Source organism: Bufo gargarizans, chromosome 1, assembly GCF_014858855.1.
Source record: "Bufo gargarizans isolate SCDJY-AF-19 chromosome 1, ASM1485885v1, whole genome shotgun sequence".
NCBI classification, from domain to species: Eukaryota; Metazoa; Chordata; class Amphibia; order Anura; family Bufonidae; genus Bufo; species Bufo gargarizans.
In genome coordinates, this window is record NC_058080.1 from 8343636 (window position 1) to 8363017 (window position 19382).

The window sequence follows — 19382 nt, forward strand, 5'->3', positions numbered from 1 at the left end:
AAGAAAGCCACCACTTAGGCCAGTAATTGGCAGTGAGATCCGTGTAGGACATGGGCCTCATTGTCTACAGTGGAACATGGACTTGGAGACCATGAAACATGGACCAATATAGGACATGTTCTGGTGTGAAAAGTACCACTACTATTAATCTATGTGTCATCCTTGTGAAGCCCGGGCAGCACATGGATGAAAATTTGTTCTTGATGGAACAGATCTAGGGTTGACAACATCGCTAAATTCAGTCTGCAGAAATGGAAGGCTATTTCCCGGTATCTGATAATATACAACCTGCGCTTATATTAATTTTCAGTAAATGCTGGTAGGTGTTCATAGAGGTCTGCAAACCAATAATCGTATAGGGGTCGAATATCTGACCAGTGGAGATCCAACTAATAGGCCCTCGTGGGCCACCAACTCTGTCCACTACACAATGGATGAAGCAATGTAGTTCTGGCGCCAGAACTACTGCAGAACAGCTGATTGGTAGGGACGCGAGGTTTTGGACCAATCGGACATTAAAGATAGGTCATCATTGGTAAAGTCCTGGAACACGCCTTTGTGTAATACTTCATTTCCCCTTTGGTGGCGCTACAGGGTACTTTTAGGCCAGCTGCCAGGTTTCCTCACTTGTCAGATGAGGTCTTAGTAATGGTATCCTTTTTGTTAGAAGGGTCTCACAATGGTGATCTGATAACGAAGGGATTGTCTAAAGCGGAGAACCACTTTACAAGCAACATTTGAGCTGAGCCAAAGAGGGTGAGACACTGACTTGTTCTCTGTGAGGTCCGTGTATGTAGCTATCTCACAGCCAGACATGACAGGAGAAATGGATCAGAATTAGGCCACGACCGTTCCGTTTTTTACGGAACGGGCGGCCCATTGTAGAAATTCCTATTCTTGTCCGCAAAACTGACAAGAATAGGACATGTTCTATTTTTTATTTTTTTTTTTTGCGGGGCTACGGAACGGAGCAACGGATGCTGTCCGCATCTTTTGCGGCCCCGTTGAAGTGAATGGGTCCGCATCCGAGCCGCAAAAACTGCGGCTCGGATGTGGACCAGAACTACGGTCGTGTGCCTGAGGCCTTGGATGCAGCCGGTTATACTGGTGGTCCATGCCCGCTAGCGTCTCTACTCTCCTGGCGCGCATGGTCACTGGAATACTCGCCCCTCAAACAATAACGGCATGCTAGTGGTCTGTCCGCGCCAGCCTCTTTATCCTCCTGGGGTGCATGGCCGTCAAGGTTCTCAGTCTTTTGCCAGTTAGGCCTCTTCATCTTCTGCCTGCTAGGGTGCGCACATACCCCCTGACCTCTTACAGGGCTTGGGTGTTTTAAGGCAACTTCCCCTATGGGAAGGTCCCTGGACAGAAAGGGTCCTAACCCCTGCAAAGGTGTTAGTTTGCTGACAGTTCACTGTGTTGCACTTGCTCTGCCCACCCTGACCTTGGCCTGTTTACCGGATTGAACGAACTTTGACTGCCCTGACCTACGATACTTCCTATCCCCTTTGGTGCAATGCACTTGTGTCTTTTTACCTGCTTGGGTTATCAGTCTTCTAAGCAGAGAATACTCCATGATGTATTTGGCCTGGTGGTTCCCCTGTAGTGGAGACCAGATCCCTGTACAGGGGTTAAAGAGAGAAGGCACTTGGATGACACCGTTATGAGTAGCCCAAATCCGTCAGTGACTGAGCAGGTCTGCACTCCCTGCATTACCCGGCCTTCAGAGTGTAATTCCATCCGCTGATGTGGTGCAGAGATCTGGTAAGGATTGAGGAACCGCAGCAGATGTGATCAGACATGGAAATCCTATACATATAACTGTTCACCTGACCAGCGATTGTCCCAGCACTATGTCCTATTCTGAACCTTTTTCAATCTGCACTATTCCAGAGCTGTAAGTTTTATGTTATGTAATGGTTAGGCTACATGCGCACGACCGCGCCGTAATAACAACCTATCCTTGGGATAGGGCATCAGGATCAAACTTTTGGATAACCCAGGATGAAGTTAGATACTTGTCCTAAAGAAAAAAGCAGGCCGTCATGTCTATGTGGAACGGAAAAATAGTTGTTTCTAGAATTCTGCAAGACGGTGGAGCAGCCCTTTAAGTGCACGGTGGAGCAGCCCTTTAAGTGCACGGTGGAGCAGCCCTTTAAGTGCACGGTGGAGCAGCCCTTTAAGTGCACGGTGGAGCAGCTTCATCTCTACTAATGTTGAGGAAGTTTTGAAACTATTTGTAACACTCTGTAGAGGAAACAATGTGTTGGTGTAACAATGTAGAAAGTGACTGAAATAGCGGTTCTGCCTCAGATAGAAAGTTAGAGGAGCCGTCCCCTCTCCCGACAGGTCTGGTCTGTTTTAGTAACTACTTGCATCCCCCAATTCTGGAGCATCTATGTTTGGATTATGTTAGACTGCACAGGGACACACTCCCACTATTGCAGACTGCTAGCAATTCATTCATAAACTTCTAGAAGGAATAATTGAGGATTGCCAAGAGTTATAAGAATAGATGCTCCAGAAACTTTACTACATGGTGAATGCGAGTAGTTAATAAAACGGAGATGCTAGAGAGGTGATGGCTCCTCTCCAGTTATGTCATTTTACCAAGTGCCTGCAGCCTGCCCCATTAAGCTAAGGATTCATACTCTGTGATGGGACAAGGGGTAGGCGCCCGTCTAGGGTGCCACCTCACTTCTCATGATGGGGGCGCAATCAAGGCTGCGTTTGCTGCCATTTAGCCTCCTAGGCTTCAGGAAGCTAGGAGTAGAGCAGCCGCCAGAGGTCATGATGACGTCCCTGCAACCTCCGCATCAGGACCCGGCAACACAGGTGACAGATGGAAAGAGGCCTGTGGCTTGCTGTGCAGACTCTCCACACTGCCTCTGGTGTCTCCATCTTCTGTTCCCTATGTTTTATTTATTTTCATCCGGTGATACATGGGTCTGTTCACATTCTCTGCTGCAGCCAATGATTGGCTTCAGCAGTGACATGGCAACAAGCAGCACGTCACCTCTATCATTGGCTGCAATTGAGTATGTAACCATATCCATGCACCGCTGGATGAAAACAATGCGATCAATTCTGCGTTGCGTGAAAAACGCAGCATGATCTATATTCTGCGTTTTTCATGCAGCTCTGGCCCCATAGAAGTGAATGGGGCTTCAGTGAAAAACGCATCAGAACGCATCGCAGCCGCGCCGAGAACACTGAACAACTGAACTCAATCGCAGACAAAACTGACTGGAACCTTGCTTGCAAAATGGTGCGAGTTTCACTGAACTGCATCCGGAGCCAATCCGCACGCTTGTGTGAATGAGGCCTTACGTGGTAAAAATGTGTACAGTGATCCTCTCTACATGGGACCTAAAATGAACTAACGAGGGTCAATGAGGAGATTTAGGGAGGTGGTTTGCGAGGGCATCTTCCTGGCCCAGGTGGTTAGAGGGGAGGTAGTGTTACCCAGCACCAGGTGGGGCTTATTTTAAAAGGGTTCAGGATACTAATGACCTAGCCTCGGGAGAGGTCCTCAATATCAGATTGGTGGGGGTCCACCTCGCCGCACCCTCTGCATTATGCACATCAGTACTTTACCTGGCCGCCGTCTGCTTACTAGCAGCGCTGTAGGGTATTGCAGCTTCATCCCATTCATGCCAGTCCTACAGTAGCCGACCTGCTGGTGGTGACTGATGGAGGCTGCAGCCCCTCCAAACAACTGATTTTGAGGGAGAGGGGGAGGACAAGAGTCAGAGCCCTCTGACCTGAGATTGATGACCTATCCCAAGGCCTTTTAATGCTTACAATGGAGCCCCTCACCTCTTCCTATGCCCGTGTGATGCCTGCTGTGGTGTTTGCGATGTGTGCGTCGCCTTGTGACCGGGCGGCTGATGAGGCAGAAGTAATGCCAGAGTTTTCTGCAGGCCCCATGACTCTGTTCTGTCTCCCGGGCAGGTCCGATCCCTCCACACCTGATCCTCGTATTGTGGACTCTGCATGCTCCACCGCCGGCTGCTCACTACAATCTGCAGGATGACCGAGGAGGCCAAGAGACTGGCAGGATGTGCGGCCGTGGACAATCATGTCAAGGTATGGAGTTCTGCTTGTGTCTAAGGGTCATTGCTTGCCGTAGTCTGGTCTGAGCAGTGTAGACCAGGAATCGGCAACCTCCAGCGTGCCGGCTGTTGTGAAACTACAACTCCCAGCATGCACTCCGGCTCAGCTGTTCTTGGAGCTTCCATAAAAGTGAATAGAGCCTCCTGTGTTCCGTTATATTTCCCTACCTCGTGAGATTTCCCTACCCTTGTCACTTCCGGCCGCACCGGACATGACGTGAGGAGGTGTGCAGCGCCGCGCAGGCGCACAACGACTGGGTAGGGAAACTTCACAGCAGAGTTAGCTGGACACCGGCCGACACTGTGCATGCGCCGGGAGCCTCACCAGCGGTTAGGGTAGGGAAAAATTACGGGCCAGTGCTTTTTCCCTACCCTAACCACTGGTGAGGCTCCCAGCGCATGTGCAGTGTCGGTCGGTGTCCAACTGAGAACATCCATCCGATCACCGCGTCTGCGCACTGGCCCGTCATTTTTCCCTACCCCAAGCCCTGGTGAGGCTCCCAGCGCATGCGCAGTGTCGGTTGGTGTGTCCAGCTAACTCTGCAGTGAAATTTCTCTACCCCGTCGTTGTGCGCCTGCGCGGCGCGGCACACCTCACGCTGGAAGTGACGAGGGTAGGGAAATCTCACGAGGTAGGGAAATATAACGGAACACCTGCTTGGAATTGTGGTTTCACAACAGCTGGAGTGACGGAAATTGCTGACCCCCTAGACCAGGCATCCTCAAACTGCGGCCCTCCAGCTGTTGCAAAACTACAACTCCCAGCATGCCCGAACAGCCTACAGGTATCAGCCTACAGCAGGGCATTGTGGGAGTTGTAGTTTTACAACAGCTGGAGGGCCGCAGGTTGAGGATGCCAGCCCTAGACCATGGGGAGCTGTAGGCGAAGGGGGATCTGTCTATGGGGTGGTTGACCTGGAGATCTCCAGATTTTTAGATGGATGTCCCCCATTGACTACAGTGAGCTATATTGTGGGGGTCTTCAGGTGCTGAAACCCCCGCCCCCCCCCCCCCCAAGGACCTACTGTGACATGTCGACAGATGTTTAAAGGGGTTGTCCAATCAGATCGGCGGGGGTCTGAAACCCTGCACCCCCGACAACCAGATGTTCTGCAGCAGCTCCGGCACTGGAACTACACGGTGCCATCCATTGTGGAGTGGACAGAGCTGGTTACTGCAGTCATGCTCCCACTGAAGTCAATGAGGGCACCCCTCCACTACACCGTGGACGGAGCCATGCAGTTCTGGGGCTGCGCAGCTGATTGGTAGGGGGCACAGGGTGACAGACCACCCCCATTGATCAGACATTGATGGATTAATCACTTGTAAAATCTTGGAGAAACCCTTTAAGGCAAGCCCTCCGTATTCCTACGTGCCCTGTTCGAGCCTTTCCTAAACACCTCTTATAACTACATAGTTAAAGTACTGATCCCCAATTAATCCTCCTGTTTTTTATACATGTATTTCTGAAAGTGCCCCCTCCCCCCTCAGTAAGCCGGTTAGGTGTGCCCATGTGTGCCCGCTGATTCATCAGCCTCAAACTCTGGGCCATTTATCAGGATCGTTCTTGCTGTTAGACTTCTTGACTTCCTGCTGTTTTATCAGACGCTGTGATATGGAAGAAAAGTGAGGAGCCATAGAGCGACACATTACTCAGGTCGGAGAGTAGATAAGCCCTAAGAGGACGCGTCCCCTCTCCTGACAGGTCTGTTCTAGTAGCTACCTGCATCCCCCTTGTAATACCCGTTCTGCAGCATCTATTCTTATCACTCTGTTGTGCTATTATTCCTGCTAGAAGTTATGAATAAATTGCTAGCAGTTCGGTCCAGATGGGCGTTACCAGTTGGGGGGGTGTCCCTGCATAGTCTGACACTGGCATCACTGATTGGATAGTATCAGACTGTGCAGGACACACCCCTAACTGGTAACAGCCATCTGGACCAAACTGCTAGCAAATCACTTATAACTTATAGCAGTAATAATACAGGCATAACACAGACCTAAGAACTGAGTCCCCGGACGTGTAATTACATGGGGGATGCAAGTAGCTACTAAGACAGGCATGTCAGGAGAGGGGACAGGACCTCTTTAAAGGGGCAGTCCACTCCATTACTAATGATGGCCTATTCTCAGGATGGGACTGAGAAAACCCCTTTAAAGGGAACCTGTCGCCAGGGAATGCAGTGCAATCTACAGACAGGAGGAGCTGAGCAGATTGATTATAGAGATTTATGGGAAAAGATTTTGTGTAAGTTGTATTTTATTGATTCTTGCTCAATCTGGGCTTTGGAGTCCAGGAGGCGGTCCTATCAGTGATTGACAGCTCTCTCTGTATACACAGTCATAAAGGGAAGCCTGTCAATCACTGATAGGACCGCCTCCTGGACTTCAAAGCCCAGAATGAGCAGGAATTTAATTGTATGACATACAAGTTTTACTGAATTTTCCCCCCTCGCCTATGACAGCACCCATGGATAGCATCCGCCCCCTTCCTCAGGACAGGAAACAGGAAGCACAGCCTCTTCAAAAGGGAGGTACAACCCCCATCATGCCAGTTCTGTTTCCTGTCCTAAGGGACAGGGTGGATGCACAGCGGTTAAAGAGCAGAGCTGCGGGAGCCCCTTGGTTGATACCCGTGGGAGGAGGGCCTAAGTCTTCCTCGGAAGCCGCTGCTGAAGTCTGGCCCCTTTGGATTCCCTCTCGTCCGGTCACTCCCCCGTCGGGGCTGCTTCGGTGTCCCCGGCTTGGCGAACCTCTGCGGCCGTGCCGTATGTTCGGCTGCCGCTGGCGTTCGCGTGACCGCGGCGCGCATACTTCCGGGTAGGTCAGACCGGCGCTGACGTCATCAGTCGGCGCCGGATCTTGGCCTCCGGCTTTTGGCAGTGGGAGGAGGCGGGCCTTGGACCGGAAGGGGAGGGTGCCGGCGCGCGCCCGGCAAGTTCAAAAACCAGCCAGCTCTCACTGCAGGCTGGTGTTTTGGCCTGCAGTGAACTCCATGGATGACAGCCACTGGCAGAAAATGGAGCCCACACAGCGCGCGGAACCCACTGAAACCACCAACGAATCCTCGGTACCGGTGGGGGTAAGAGGGGCGAATGCCCTGCATTTTCCATTTATCTCAGTACCTGATGGTTGTCTTTGCTTTATGTGTTTAGACTTCTAAAGAGAGAAGGGGGTCAAGGTCCAAGGAGCGGGGCTGTGCTATTTGCAAGAGGAAGCTACCGTCCGGTTGGGGCAAACCTGCATGTCAGGCCTGCGTAGGCAAATTATTGGAGGATGAGGCCCCCTCTCTCTTATCAAGCCTAAAGAAGATTATCAAGGATGAAGTCAGAGAAACAGAGAATCCTTGAGTAATCTGCTTGAAGATCGCCCTAGTACTTCCGCCGCGGTCTCTATTCCCGCTTCGAGCGATCAGGAGCTGTTATCCGGGTTAGAGGAGGAGGGAGAACTTCCATCCTCGGATCATTCGCAGGACGAGCAGCTGGCGGGGAGACCCTTGTTCCTGCCAGAGAACATTAATGCTCTAGTCGGGATTGTCAGGGCAACTATGGGGCTTGATGATCAAGCAGAACCCCAGTCTATGAGGGATTCCATGTTTGAGGGCCTAGGTCCCAGAAGATTGAAATGTTTTGATGTGCACGAGAACATAACTTCGGTTATTAAGAATGACTGGAGCAGGCCGGACAGAAAATTTTTCGTGCCTTCTGCCCTAAAAAGGAAGTATCCCTTTGAGGACAAAGCCTCTGCTGATTGCGATAGAGCCCCAAAGTTGGATGCTCCGGTAGCAAAAATCTCTAAGAGAGCAGCCCTCCCGTTTGAAGACGCGGGAACTCTAAAAGATGCTATGGACAGAAGAGCAGAGGTCTATTTAAAAAAGAACTGGGAGGCGACGGCTGGTTCTTTTAGGCCCGCTATAGCCGCCACTTCTGTGGCCAGGTCCTTAAAGGTCTGGATGAAGGAGATGGAGGAGCAGATGAAGAAAGGAGCGCCCATGGAACAACTCCTCTCGTCATTCCCAACTCTGTACAGTGCCATTGACTTCTTAGCGGATGCCTCAGTGGACTCCCTGAAGCTGTCGGCAAGAGCCGCAGCTCTTTCAAATTCCGCCCGTCGGGCGATTTGGCTAAAAGACTGGAAGGGGGATGCAGGGTCGAAGGCGAAATTATGTGCTATTCCCTGTCAGAGTGAATTTCTCTTCGGGCCCACGTTGGATGATCTGCTGGAAAAGGCCTCTGACAGAAAAAAGGGTTTCCCTTCTATTCATCAGCAGCCTCCTAAGAAGCCCTTTCGTTCTCAGTCGGCCAGATTTAACTTTAAGAGAAGAGAAACTCCCAGGCAGTCTGGTAATGCGCCCAAAAGGAGCAAAGGGTTTCTTTTTTCAGGTGGAGAGGCCTCTAAGAAGCCTCCGCAATGACGCCAGATGCCCGGTTGGAGGTCGTCTCTCCCTCTTCGCAGATCAATGGCGGAAGATCTCAAACAGCCCCTGGATCCTCTCAATCATTTCACAGGGCTATTGCCTGAACTTCCTGAGAACTCCTCCAGAAAGGTTCGTTTTGACGGACTATCGCAGATTTACTAAAGAAGAGGGTCCTGCAGGAGGTTCCAGCTCAAGAGAGGGAGAGGGGCTATTATTCGACTCTTTTTCTTGTAAAGAAGCCGAATGGCACCTTCCGAACCATAATAAATCTGAAGCTGCTCAACAAATATCTGGTGTACGAGAGGTTTCGTATGGAGACTATCAGTTCCATAATTCCGAATTTATTCCTGGGCTGCTACATGGCGACCCTGGACCTCAGGGACGCTTATTACCACGTCCCAATCCATCCCAGTCACCAGAAGTACCTGAGAGTAGCAGTTCAGTTCCCGGACAGACTCCTACACGTACAGTTTCGGGCCCTGCCGTTTGGGTTGTCTCAGGCACCCAGGCTTTTCACGAAGATTGTAGCAGAGATGATGGCTCATCTGAGGGAGAGGGATCTGATTGTCATTCCCTATCTAGACGATTACCTCCTTCTCTCTCAGACACCGGGACAATTATCCGAGGGAATTGCCTGGGTCAGGGAGGTGCTGGTAAAGTTGGGTTGGGAGTTAAATCTCCAGAAATCCAATCTCGTACCAAGCCAGATATGCACCTTTCTGGGGCTGCTCCTGGACTCCCAGAAGCAGATGTGTTTTCTCCCGACACAGAAGGTTTTTCTGCTAGTCTCCAGGGTTCAGGACATTGTGACTCGCCGTTCCATCTCTCTACGAGAGGCTATGTCAGTTCTGGGCCTAATGACGGCCGCAATCCCGGGGGTGGAATGGGCCCACTTCCACTCGAGGTCACTTCAGCTGCAGATCCTGGGAGTTTGGGACAAAGATCCCCTATCCTTGGATTCCCTCTTCTACCTTTCAACTCGTACAATAAAAGATTTAGAGTGGTGGACAGAACCTTCCAACCTTCAGAGAGGAGTCCCTTGGTCAAGGCAGGATCCCCTCTCTCTGACTACAGACGCAAGTCCTTGGGGGTGGGGAGCTCACACAGAATCTCTACTTCTGCAAGGACAGTGGGATCAGGAGATAGTTCCCAGATCTCACAACTTCAAGGAACTCCTGGCGATCCTCATGGCCTTGAAGAAGTGCCTCCACCTTTTAAAAGGCAGAAACGTCTTAATCTACTCCGACAACATGACGGCAGTAGCCTATATCAATCGTCAGGGGGGGACGAGATCGCCAGATCTAATGTCTCTCACCAGGGAGATTTTCGAGATAGCAGAGGATTTCCTTCCATCGATCAGGGCGGTACACTTAAAGGGAAAGGGGAATGTGAAGGCAGACTTTCTGAGCAGGCATTGTGTTCGGCAGGGGGAATGGTCCCTAGATCAACAGGTCTTCAACGACATCGTGGCTCTCTGGGGTCTCCCGTGGTGGATCTCTTTGCCACAAGGGGAAACAGAAAAGTGAAAAGGTTCTACTCTCTATCCCCACTAGAACGGCCCACGGCAGTGGACGCTTTGGCGCAGTCATGGAGAGTAGGCCTCCTGTACGCCTTCCCTCCTATAAAGCTACTCCCGAGAGTCCTGAAGAAGATTCGGGAGGAGAAGGCCCTAGTAATTACTATAGCCCCCTTTTGGCCCAGGAGGGTCTGGTTTTCCTGGCTAAGGAGGATGTCGGTAGCAGACCCCTGGGTACTTCCCGTCTTCCCGGGACTACTAGTTCAGGGACCATTACTTCATCCACAGTTGGAGAGCCTGCACTTGACAGCCTGGCTGTTGAGAGGCAGATCCTAGAGATGAAGGGTCTTTCCGGGGAGGTGATAGACACCCTTTTATCCAGCAGAAAACCTGTTACCTCAAAAATCTATTTGAGAGTTTGGAGGGCCTTCCTTCGATTTGCAAACAGGCCAGTTAATGTCTTGGATCCCCCGGAGTTACCTCTAGTCCTGAGCTTCCTCCAGGAAGGCTGGAATAAAAAGCTGATGTCCAGTACTTTAAAGGTCCATATCTCTGCCTTAAGTGCTCTCTTTGAGTATAAGTTAGCAGACCACCCCTGGATTAAGAGATTTGTAGTTGCAATTTCTAGACTCGCTCCCGTCCAGAAATCCAGAGTTCCCCCCTGGGATTTGAACCTAGTCCTGTCTGCCTTAACCGGAGATCCCTTTGAGCCCATTGAGGACATCTCTATTAAAATCTTGACCTTTAAATTAGTTTTCTTGCTAGCCATTACTTCCGCTAGAAGAGTGAGTGAGATTTCGGCCATCTCTATCGAAAAACCGTATCTCAATATCTTAGAAGATAGGGTTATTCTATCTCCTGACCCTGCCTTCCTTCCAAAGGTTTCATCATCCTTTCATCGGTCTCAGGATATAGTTTCACCTTCCTTCTGTTCCTCACCCAAGAATCAGAAGGAAAGGGAATTTCATTGGCTCGATGTTAGAATGTGTCTAATCCAATACCTTTTGGCCACTCAGGAATGGAGGTTGTCCTCTAAGCTGGTAGTTTCCTTTCAGGGACAGAAGAAGGGCTCCCCTGCTTCCTCTGTCCATAGCCAGGTATATAAAACAAGCCATCTATCTGGCATATTCCTCTAAAGGGGTTCCTCCTCCTGCCGGGTTTGGAGCAAGCTCAACAAGAGCAGTGTCTACATCCTGGGCAGAAAGAGCTTCCGCTTCTATTGACCAGATTTGCAGAGCAGCTACTTGGAGTTCTGCTCATACCTTCTTTAAGCACTATAGGCTGCAGCTTCCTTCACAGGAGGGTTTGGGATTTGGGCGTAAAGTCCTCCAAGCAGTTGTCCCACCCTAGGTTGATCTCGCCTAGATATCCATGGGTGCTGTCATAGGCGAGGGGGGAAATATGGGATTACACTTACCGGTAATCATTTTTCCTTGAGCCTATGACAGCACCCGCCTAATTCCCTCCCTTACAAAAAAAAAAAAAGAAAGAATTTTAGAATATATAGAGAGATGTATACGTGTGTTTGCACACAGAGATGAGCATTTGTTCTGTTGTGGATTTGTGGTGTAGTGTTTTGTCTCCTTAGTTCTTGGAATAGGACTGGCATGATGGGGGTTGTACCTCCCTTTTGAAGAGGCTGTGCTTCCTGTTTCCTGTCCTGAGGAAGGGGGCGGATGCTATCCATGGGTGCTGTCATAGGCTCAAGGAAAAATGATTACCGGTAAGTGTAATCCCATATTTTCCCCATAAACTATCTGCTCAGCTCCTCCTGCTCTATAACATGCTGCCTGCAGCTCACACCCGACGGGTTCCCTTCCATTGATGCAGCCCTGCCTTCCTTCAGTCACCACCAGGGGGAGCCTGCTGTATGCAGTGAGCTCCTAAGCTCCCTCTAGTGGCGGTTTCAGACAGACAGGATTTAACCAATTAAAGGTGTCACCATAGAACTTATTTCATTTTGCAGAAAATAGTATTTTAAGCATTTTTAGCAATAAATAACTATTAAAACTAGTTAAAAAACTATTCACCTTTTGACCCCGAGGATGGCCACCCCCCTGGTGTTACCACAGCTGCTATCCGATGGCAGAGCATGCGCGGTCAGTGCTCGTTTTCTGTCGCCATAGCAGGTATTTAATGGCTAAAATATGACGTTTTCTGCGAGAAGAAATGTAAATTGTGCGGTGGTACAACCCCTTTAACGCTGCAGTGGATTTGTAGCTTTGTACCAGGGACACTGACTCTCGGTCACTAAAGGCTAATAATGGGAAATGAATCTGCACAGAATGTGAGACCTGAAGTGAAGGTGTTGAATGGTGGACCTTCATGGAACTGATTTTGTGTGACGTGTACCAAGGGAGTGAGCGCGGTTATGTAACGCACCGGTGACCTGGCAGTGTTGGCAGATAACACAAAGGCTGCAGGTTGGCAATCGTCACATGTTCTGTATGTATAAGAATTACCACCCTGACAATGGTGCCGCCCCTGGCAGCCAAACACAAGCTGATATTGTCCTGCTTTTACTTATCTCTTGCAATTTTATTTGTTTTTAAGAATAGCACTGTTCTCTGCCACTTAACCCAATTTTGGTTATTTCGGTATCAGGGTTCTGTGGCAAGATGGAAGATCTAAAGAGGCTTTGTCCGCGTGATCAACCCTATTAAACCAGACATACAGCCTGGTAGGGCTCATGATGCTGGTTAAAATGATACCTTTCTTTTGTCTGTATGCTAAACCGATGCAGAGATCTGTTCTGGTTCATATGCAGATGGCCAGGTTGGAGCACCAGAGGGCTGGTCTGAATCCTTTGAGCACTGCTTTGCAATAACCCCTGTGCTCTGCATACTCCCCCTTCCCATTGATTGACAGGGCTCAAGATGCTGAGGGCAAAGCGGTGTCCTAACATCTACAGATCATCGCTAACGAGCGCTCGTATTAATGCTAGTGGGCGATGATCTGGCAGTGTAATACTGGCACAGATTACCGAAAGAACGAGCTCGTTCATCAGGCAATTGGAGTCTTTCAACATGTTTAAAGGGGTTCTGCAGTTTTTTATTTTATTTTTTTTAAAGCTGATCTATCCTCTGCATAGTTCATCAGCATCTGATCGGCGGGGGTCCGACTCCCGGGACCCCCGCCGATCAGCTGTTTGAGAAGGCAGCGGCGCTGGCAGTAGTGCCTTGGCATTCTCGCTGTTTACCGCAGGCCCAGTGATGTCACGACCTGGGCGGGGCTAAGCTCTGTTCACTTGAATGGAGCTTAGCTCCGCCCAGGCCATTGATACTAGTCGTGACGTCACTGGGTCTGCTGTAAACAGCGAGAAGGCCGCGGCGCTACTGCCAGCGCCGCTGCCTTCTCAAGCAGCTGAGCAGAATGGGTCCCGGGTGTCGGACCCCCGCCGATCAGATGCTGATGATTTATCCAGAGGATAGATCATCAGTTTAAAAAAAATAAAATAAAATGCAGAACCCCTTTAAAAATCTGTGCCGTGTGATCACGATCTGCTGCCGACAAACAACGATTCAGTATGGAGAAGAATGATGGCATAGCGATCACTCCTCTCCATACTGAGGAGGAGATTGCTGCATGTAACCGCAGCGCTCTCCTCCGCTAGCGAGCAGAGAAATGCTCCATCTGTAGGTGTAATAGGGCCCTTAGAGAGAGTTCACCTCTCCCATTTCATTTTACTTTCTTCTGATCCGTCAGAAAAACTGAGAAAAACAAAAACGGATCCTGTGCATCGGTTTTAACGAATCCTATTCTAGTTAATGGAGTCCGTCCGTTCAGTTAAGTTCCGAATCTCGCATTTCGGTTGTTTTCATTCTTTTGCTCCTATAACAGAGTAGAAGAACAGCAATGTAAAGCGCTGATGTGAAAACTGCTTTACTGTAGCCTTACCACATTGGAATATACTTAGAAAGCTAATATACACATTTCTGCTCTATGCACAATATATGAAATCAGTGATGTGTATCAGTTTCTAAGCATAGAAAAAACTTTCTGGTTTAATAGGGTCGATCATGCTAATGGAGCCTCTGTAAAACCTCTTTACGTGGGCTGACAGTGCCTGAAGATGCCACTAGAGGGAGCCCAGAACCTTACTGCATACTGCTTGATTATTTAGTTCAGTATATAAACAATATGCTCCCCCTGGTGGCAGTTGAAGGAAGGCAGGAAGTGTGTGTGTGTGTGTGTGTGTGTGTGTATGTATATATATATATATATATATATATATATATATTGCAGCATATGTGCTTCTGCCATTGTTCGTTCCTATACAGATTGTTTCTGACTTTGATCTGATGGACGAGTGTTTCTTCGTTCACTGGGTGATCGACAGCAGCTTTATACAGGGCATTGATGGGCACAAACCCTATTTGCCCCGATTTGTCATCCCGCGTAAAGGGGCCTTTAGACCTCTCATGGGAATGCAGACTTCACAATGGTTCCTATGCTCTTAATTGGGTGGATTATAATTAGAGATGAACACCAGTTTGATAAATTACATTTTGATAGATTCGTTTAGTTTGATAAATTAAATAATTAAAGATAAACGAAGGATGAGAAATTCAGTTCGGCAGCTTCACCGAACTTCGACAAGAAATTCGATTTGTTACGAATTACTTCATCATGAATCGCTTTTCCATTGTATGGAGCAGATGCAATGATGGGGAGGGCGATCGCGGCCCCCCGTCATTTAACCTCTCAGAAGCCTTTCAGGGGTTAAAAAAAGAAACAAAACCTGATCCATTTGCTCGCAGAGTGGAGGAGGTGAGTATTATTTTATTATTTTCAGCCACTATTTTAGGAAAAATTGGTTTGTTACTACGAAGAAAATTCGGGAAGGGGAAATTCTGCTTCGTGATTGATCACATTTTTTCCTGAAATTCTGATGGAAGTCCACTTCAGATACTTCGATTCACTCAACACTAATTATAATCTGTATTCTTTTTCTCTGCAGAATAATCAGGTGCTCGGCATTGGGAGTGGCTCAACCATTGTCCACGCAGTGAACCGGTTAGGTGAGTTTGATTGCAGTTAAGGTCCTTATTCTAGCAGCTTATCTGTGTTATATCTAGCAGACAACTCGACATTTGTACTTCTATTTGTGGGGCGTTGCTCCCATTGCTATGCTACCTTAATTTCAAGATGGCAGCTCCGAAGGGTGTCCTTTCTGCTGCAGCTATCTCCCTATTACAGCTCTGGGGGGCATGTTCTTCCTGCTGCACTTCTCTCCCTATAACAGCTCTGGAGGTCTGTCTATTCTGCTGCAGCTCTCCTTCCTGTAACAGTCACAGCTTCTAACTGTAGATTTGACTGTCTGTTGGAACTGAGCATGTGTGACCACCTCAGTGATTTTACAGAGGTGGACAGAAAATATGGAGAAAAAAAAGACAGCTGGTGGCATTATGTAATTGCATTTTATTGAATAACTCGGTGCTTAGTGGCCAGGGACAGGGAAGCACATAGCCTTCACACTGCCTGAGGCAAAAATTTTAATGGCACCCCCCCCCCCCCCCCCCCATACCAAATTCTTGACCTAACCCCTTCCTTACAGTCAGAGGTGTAACTTGACAGTATGCACTTTTTCCATAATACCAGTGTCTTCTTATGCAGCACAAGGGTCTTTTGGGCCCCTCAGGCTCCTGGGCCCGGTAGCGACTGTTACCTCTGCACCCCCTATAGCTACGTCATCCGTGCATCATGTGACCCAGTAACATCATGCACTTAACCGCTGCGGGCAGTCATTGGCTGCATTGGCCACATTACCTGTGTCAAAATGGATGTTGATATGGAGAGGGGAAAGGGGGGGGGGGGGAATAATGGACCTGGAACCCAGCAGCGCGCTTCAGATAAGTGATTTCCACCACTGGTCTGACCTTGCTCAGGTCTGTAGAAAAGGTCCCTGGGGTGAACACCACCTTTTAAGCCTTGATCCACCCAGGAATGTCCATAAAACATTTGGACAGTCAAATGGGTTGTACATGATTAGAAAAACTTGTATGCGTTCTTCCAGAAACAGCACCACATCTGTCTCTAGGTTATGTCTGGTACTGCAGCTCATCCACGTTTATCCCCGTAGAGCCAAGCTGCAATACCGGACACAACCCATGGAGATGTGTGGTGCTGTTTTTGGAACAAAATAGCAATGTTTTTCTAAGACTGGGTAGCCTGTTTAAACACGAATACAATGTGCCCACCTGAATGAGACCACGGGCAGCACTACTTCTCCCCAGCTGCTGGGAACCTGCACCCCCTGGCCTTCACAGCCTGCAGACATGATTGGAGTACGGGTTAGAAGAGGACTAGATCTAGCATGTCACTTCATAGAAACATCTCCCTAAAACCCTTTTTTTTTTTTTTTTTCATTTTTAGCGGAGCGAGTGAAAAAAGAGAACCTCCATGTGTTCTGCGTCCCCACCTCCTTCCAGGTAAGCACTTCTAAGATTTCTTTCTCCTACATGACACCATTTGCACCAAGTCATCCATTCCTAACATCTAATTCAGCATGACACCTTAATCTCCACGTGAGGTGACCCTTCTCCATGTAGAATTGGGGGTCTACAGACCAGGGTAGAACCTACAGAGATATTGTAATACCTAAAGAGATGCAAAAAAGGAAAAAAAAAATTCTTGCCCATGTCCTAGGCTGCCAGCTGTATTGATTTCCTTTGGCACTAGAGTCGTAAGAGAAAGGAGAACGGTGCCGAACAATTCTTTTTTCCTGAGATAGAAAATGCAGGAATTTCAGCCACCACTAGGGGGAGCTCAAGGCAAAGGTTTTGTCAGCTTCCATGGATAGCAATGCCTGCTGTAGAAATTCCTATTTCTACTGAGCTCCCCCTAGTGGTTGCTGAAGGCACAGTTTTATTATCTACTGTGTAAGAGTAAGCAGCAGGCGTTGATACAGATCTGTGTATTTCTGCCAGTGGTCAGTACGAGCACCGTATTTATGAAGCAACTGCTCCACTTTTTCTGACCTAAAAGGGTAAAAGGCAACTTTTTTCATGAACATTTTTTTTCACTAAAAAAAATGAAAATTTGTCTAAAATCTGGGGATTTGTGCTTTGCATTCCACATTGGCTGGGAGTGTTTGACGCACACAGTATTGGAAAACGTTATGGGCCCCCCTGCCCTATTCGAAGTATTGCTATGGTGCCCTATGAGACCTTCTCCCTCTGCCTGTTCTCTGAGGTCACCTTTTGTAGAGATGTAATTTGAAGCTTCCAAATTCCAATGCAAAATCTGTAACCTGGCCTCCATCTTCCAGGCGTCGTTTATAATCCTTTTGCGGCAGAGAGGCCTTTGGCCCCCTTTAGGCATATGACCCCTTATGTGACCACTGGCTCTGCACCTCCTATAGCTACGACCCTGCCTCGCCATCTATACACAATAACGGAGAAAGGAATGATGAGGGTGTTCTTACTGTTTGAGAGGGAGGCTATGGGAAGAGTGTGGTTATAACGCACTGTGATGCCCAGTTACAAACTGTATATAGAAACTGGTTCATAATAAAAGCCATTTGCTGAAGTGAGACAACCCCTTTAAGCCTATGAAACTTAAATAAAATGGCTGTTTTTGCAGGAGTCTGTAAGTTGCCATAAGCTGAGCTGACACTAGCCTGCCAGCAAATACCTTTGATGGTGACCAGACTCTCACTCCCTCACTCTCTTTCCCTGATCAAACTGATAGACTCAAAACTCCCAAATAGATCTCCTATTCTCCCCCTATCATCTTATACTGTCCCTTTCACAGTATATCAGCGGCTTATGTCTGCAGACTCTTAGCAGACAGAACCACAGCACATCCTCCTTCCATTTCGCAAGTACAATGCAGAATGGCATCCTGTGATTCTGTCACTGATGCGGTGTGGGTGGAAAACTCCACACTGAGCACAGGAGGGAAGGGGAAAGGAACGAGGCCTGGAAACTAGGGTAAAGGAGAAGGTCACCTCCTAGAACAACCCTAATCCAAGTCGTGACTACCTATCAGTATGAACTGACCTTGATGGTAGGAAAGTTCATACACAGAAACCTAGAGCCCTAACACAACCTGTAGGTCCCTGGTATAGTGACAGGACTTGAGACAACCTATTCCTCCACCAGAAGAATGAACTGGATTCTCCCTCAGGCCTGGATACAATAGACAGGGGAATACAACAAACAAAATACAAATAGGAAAGACGACTCTTAACTTCACGTGGAGCAAAGGCAGCGCCAGGAGCTCAACCGAGAACCAACAACCAGCTAGCCCAGAGTGCAGAAACTGAAGCTATAAACCGCCCACCTAGAAGGGGTAAGCAGTAATAAATAGGGGAAGTTAAATGACCAAACCAACAACACCTTACCAAACAACACAGACACCCTTTAAAGAGTGATGAGGGAGGAGTTGTAGAGAGGTTATCTGGGGAAAAAGTACATTTATTACATTTATTTTCCACTGTATTCATGGGGGAAACTGAAGCGTCAGATGAAATGCAGAGTGGCCTGTCTGACCCAGGAAGAAGTGCAGTGACTGTCTTAAAAAGATTAAGAAGTTTCCCATGGCTGGTAGTGATCACTGTCGGACACCTACATCCGGTTCCAAGACAAAAGGAGTCTGGGGCATGAGTAACTGAGTGGGGAAAGTTTGACTACATCTAAGGCTCTTTCAGACGAGCGTGTTGCACACTCTGGACTCGGAGGAGCGCGATTAGAAGACTGCTCCCGTCCTGAACTTCCAGCACTGCCGGGGTCACATAGCATTATATTGATTTATGATGCTATGTAACCATTACAGTTCTGGAATGTATTGGATAACACTGACAGCATTATGTCGGTGTTATCCAATACATTCCAGACCTCTCGGGGTTACATAGCATCATAAATCAATATAATGATATGTGACCCCGGCAGTGCTGGGAGGTCAGGATGGGAGTTGTCTTAGGGTACTTTCACACTAGCGGCAGGACAGATCCGACAAGCTGTTCACCCCGTCGTATCCATCCTGCCGCTATTTCGGACTGCCGCTCCATCCCCATTGACCATAATGGGGACTGGGGCGGCGCTCCGGCACAGCATGCTGAGAGGCCGCCGGACTAAAAAGTCGGACATGCAGTACTTTTAGTCTGGTAGCCTCTCACCGTGCACTGCTGTGCTGCGCCAGAGCTACCCCCCCCCCCCCCCCGCCCGTGCTCATTAGAGTGAATGGGGATGGAGCGGCAGTCTGGCGGCACGGCGAAATAGCGGCAGGATTAATCTGACAGGGTGAACAGCTTGTCGGATCCGTCCTGCTGCTAGTGTGAAAGTAGCCTTATACTCGAGCTCCGAGTCCGGAGTGTACACTTGTCTGAAAG

The 19382-nt window shown here is 48.8% G+C and overlaps 1 protein-coding gene across 2 annotated transcripts in view; it reads left to right on the forward strand.

The window, feature by feature from the left end:
- The window catches only part of RPIA (ribose 5-phosphate isomerase A), a 69990-nt gene that overhangs the window by 27637 nt on the left and 22971 nt on the right, over positions 1-19382 (forward strand). For both annotated transcript variants that reach the window (XM_044294374.1, XM_044294383.1), the window contains exons 2-4: positions 3955-4089; positions 15009-15069; positions 16424-16479. In XM_044294374.1, coding sequence (XP_044150309.1) covers positions 3997-4089; positions 15009-15069; positions 16424-16479 — 210 coding nt within the window. In that variant the 5' untranslated portion in view covers positions 3955-3996. The remainder of the gene's footprint in view (positions 1-3954; positions 4090-15008; positions 15070-16423; positions 16480-19382) is intronic.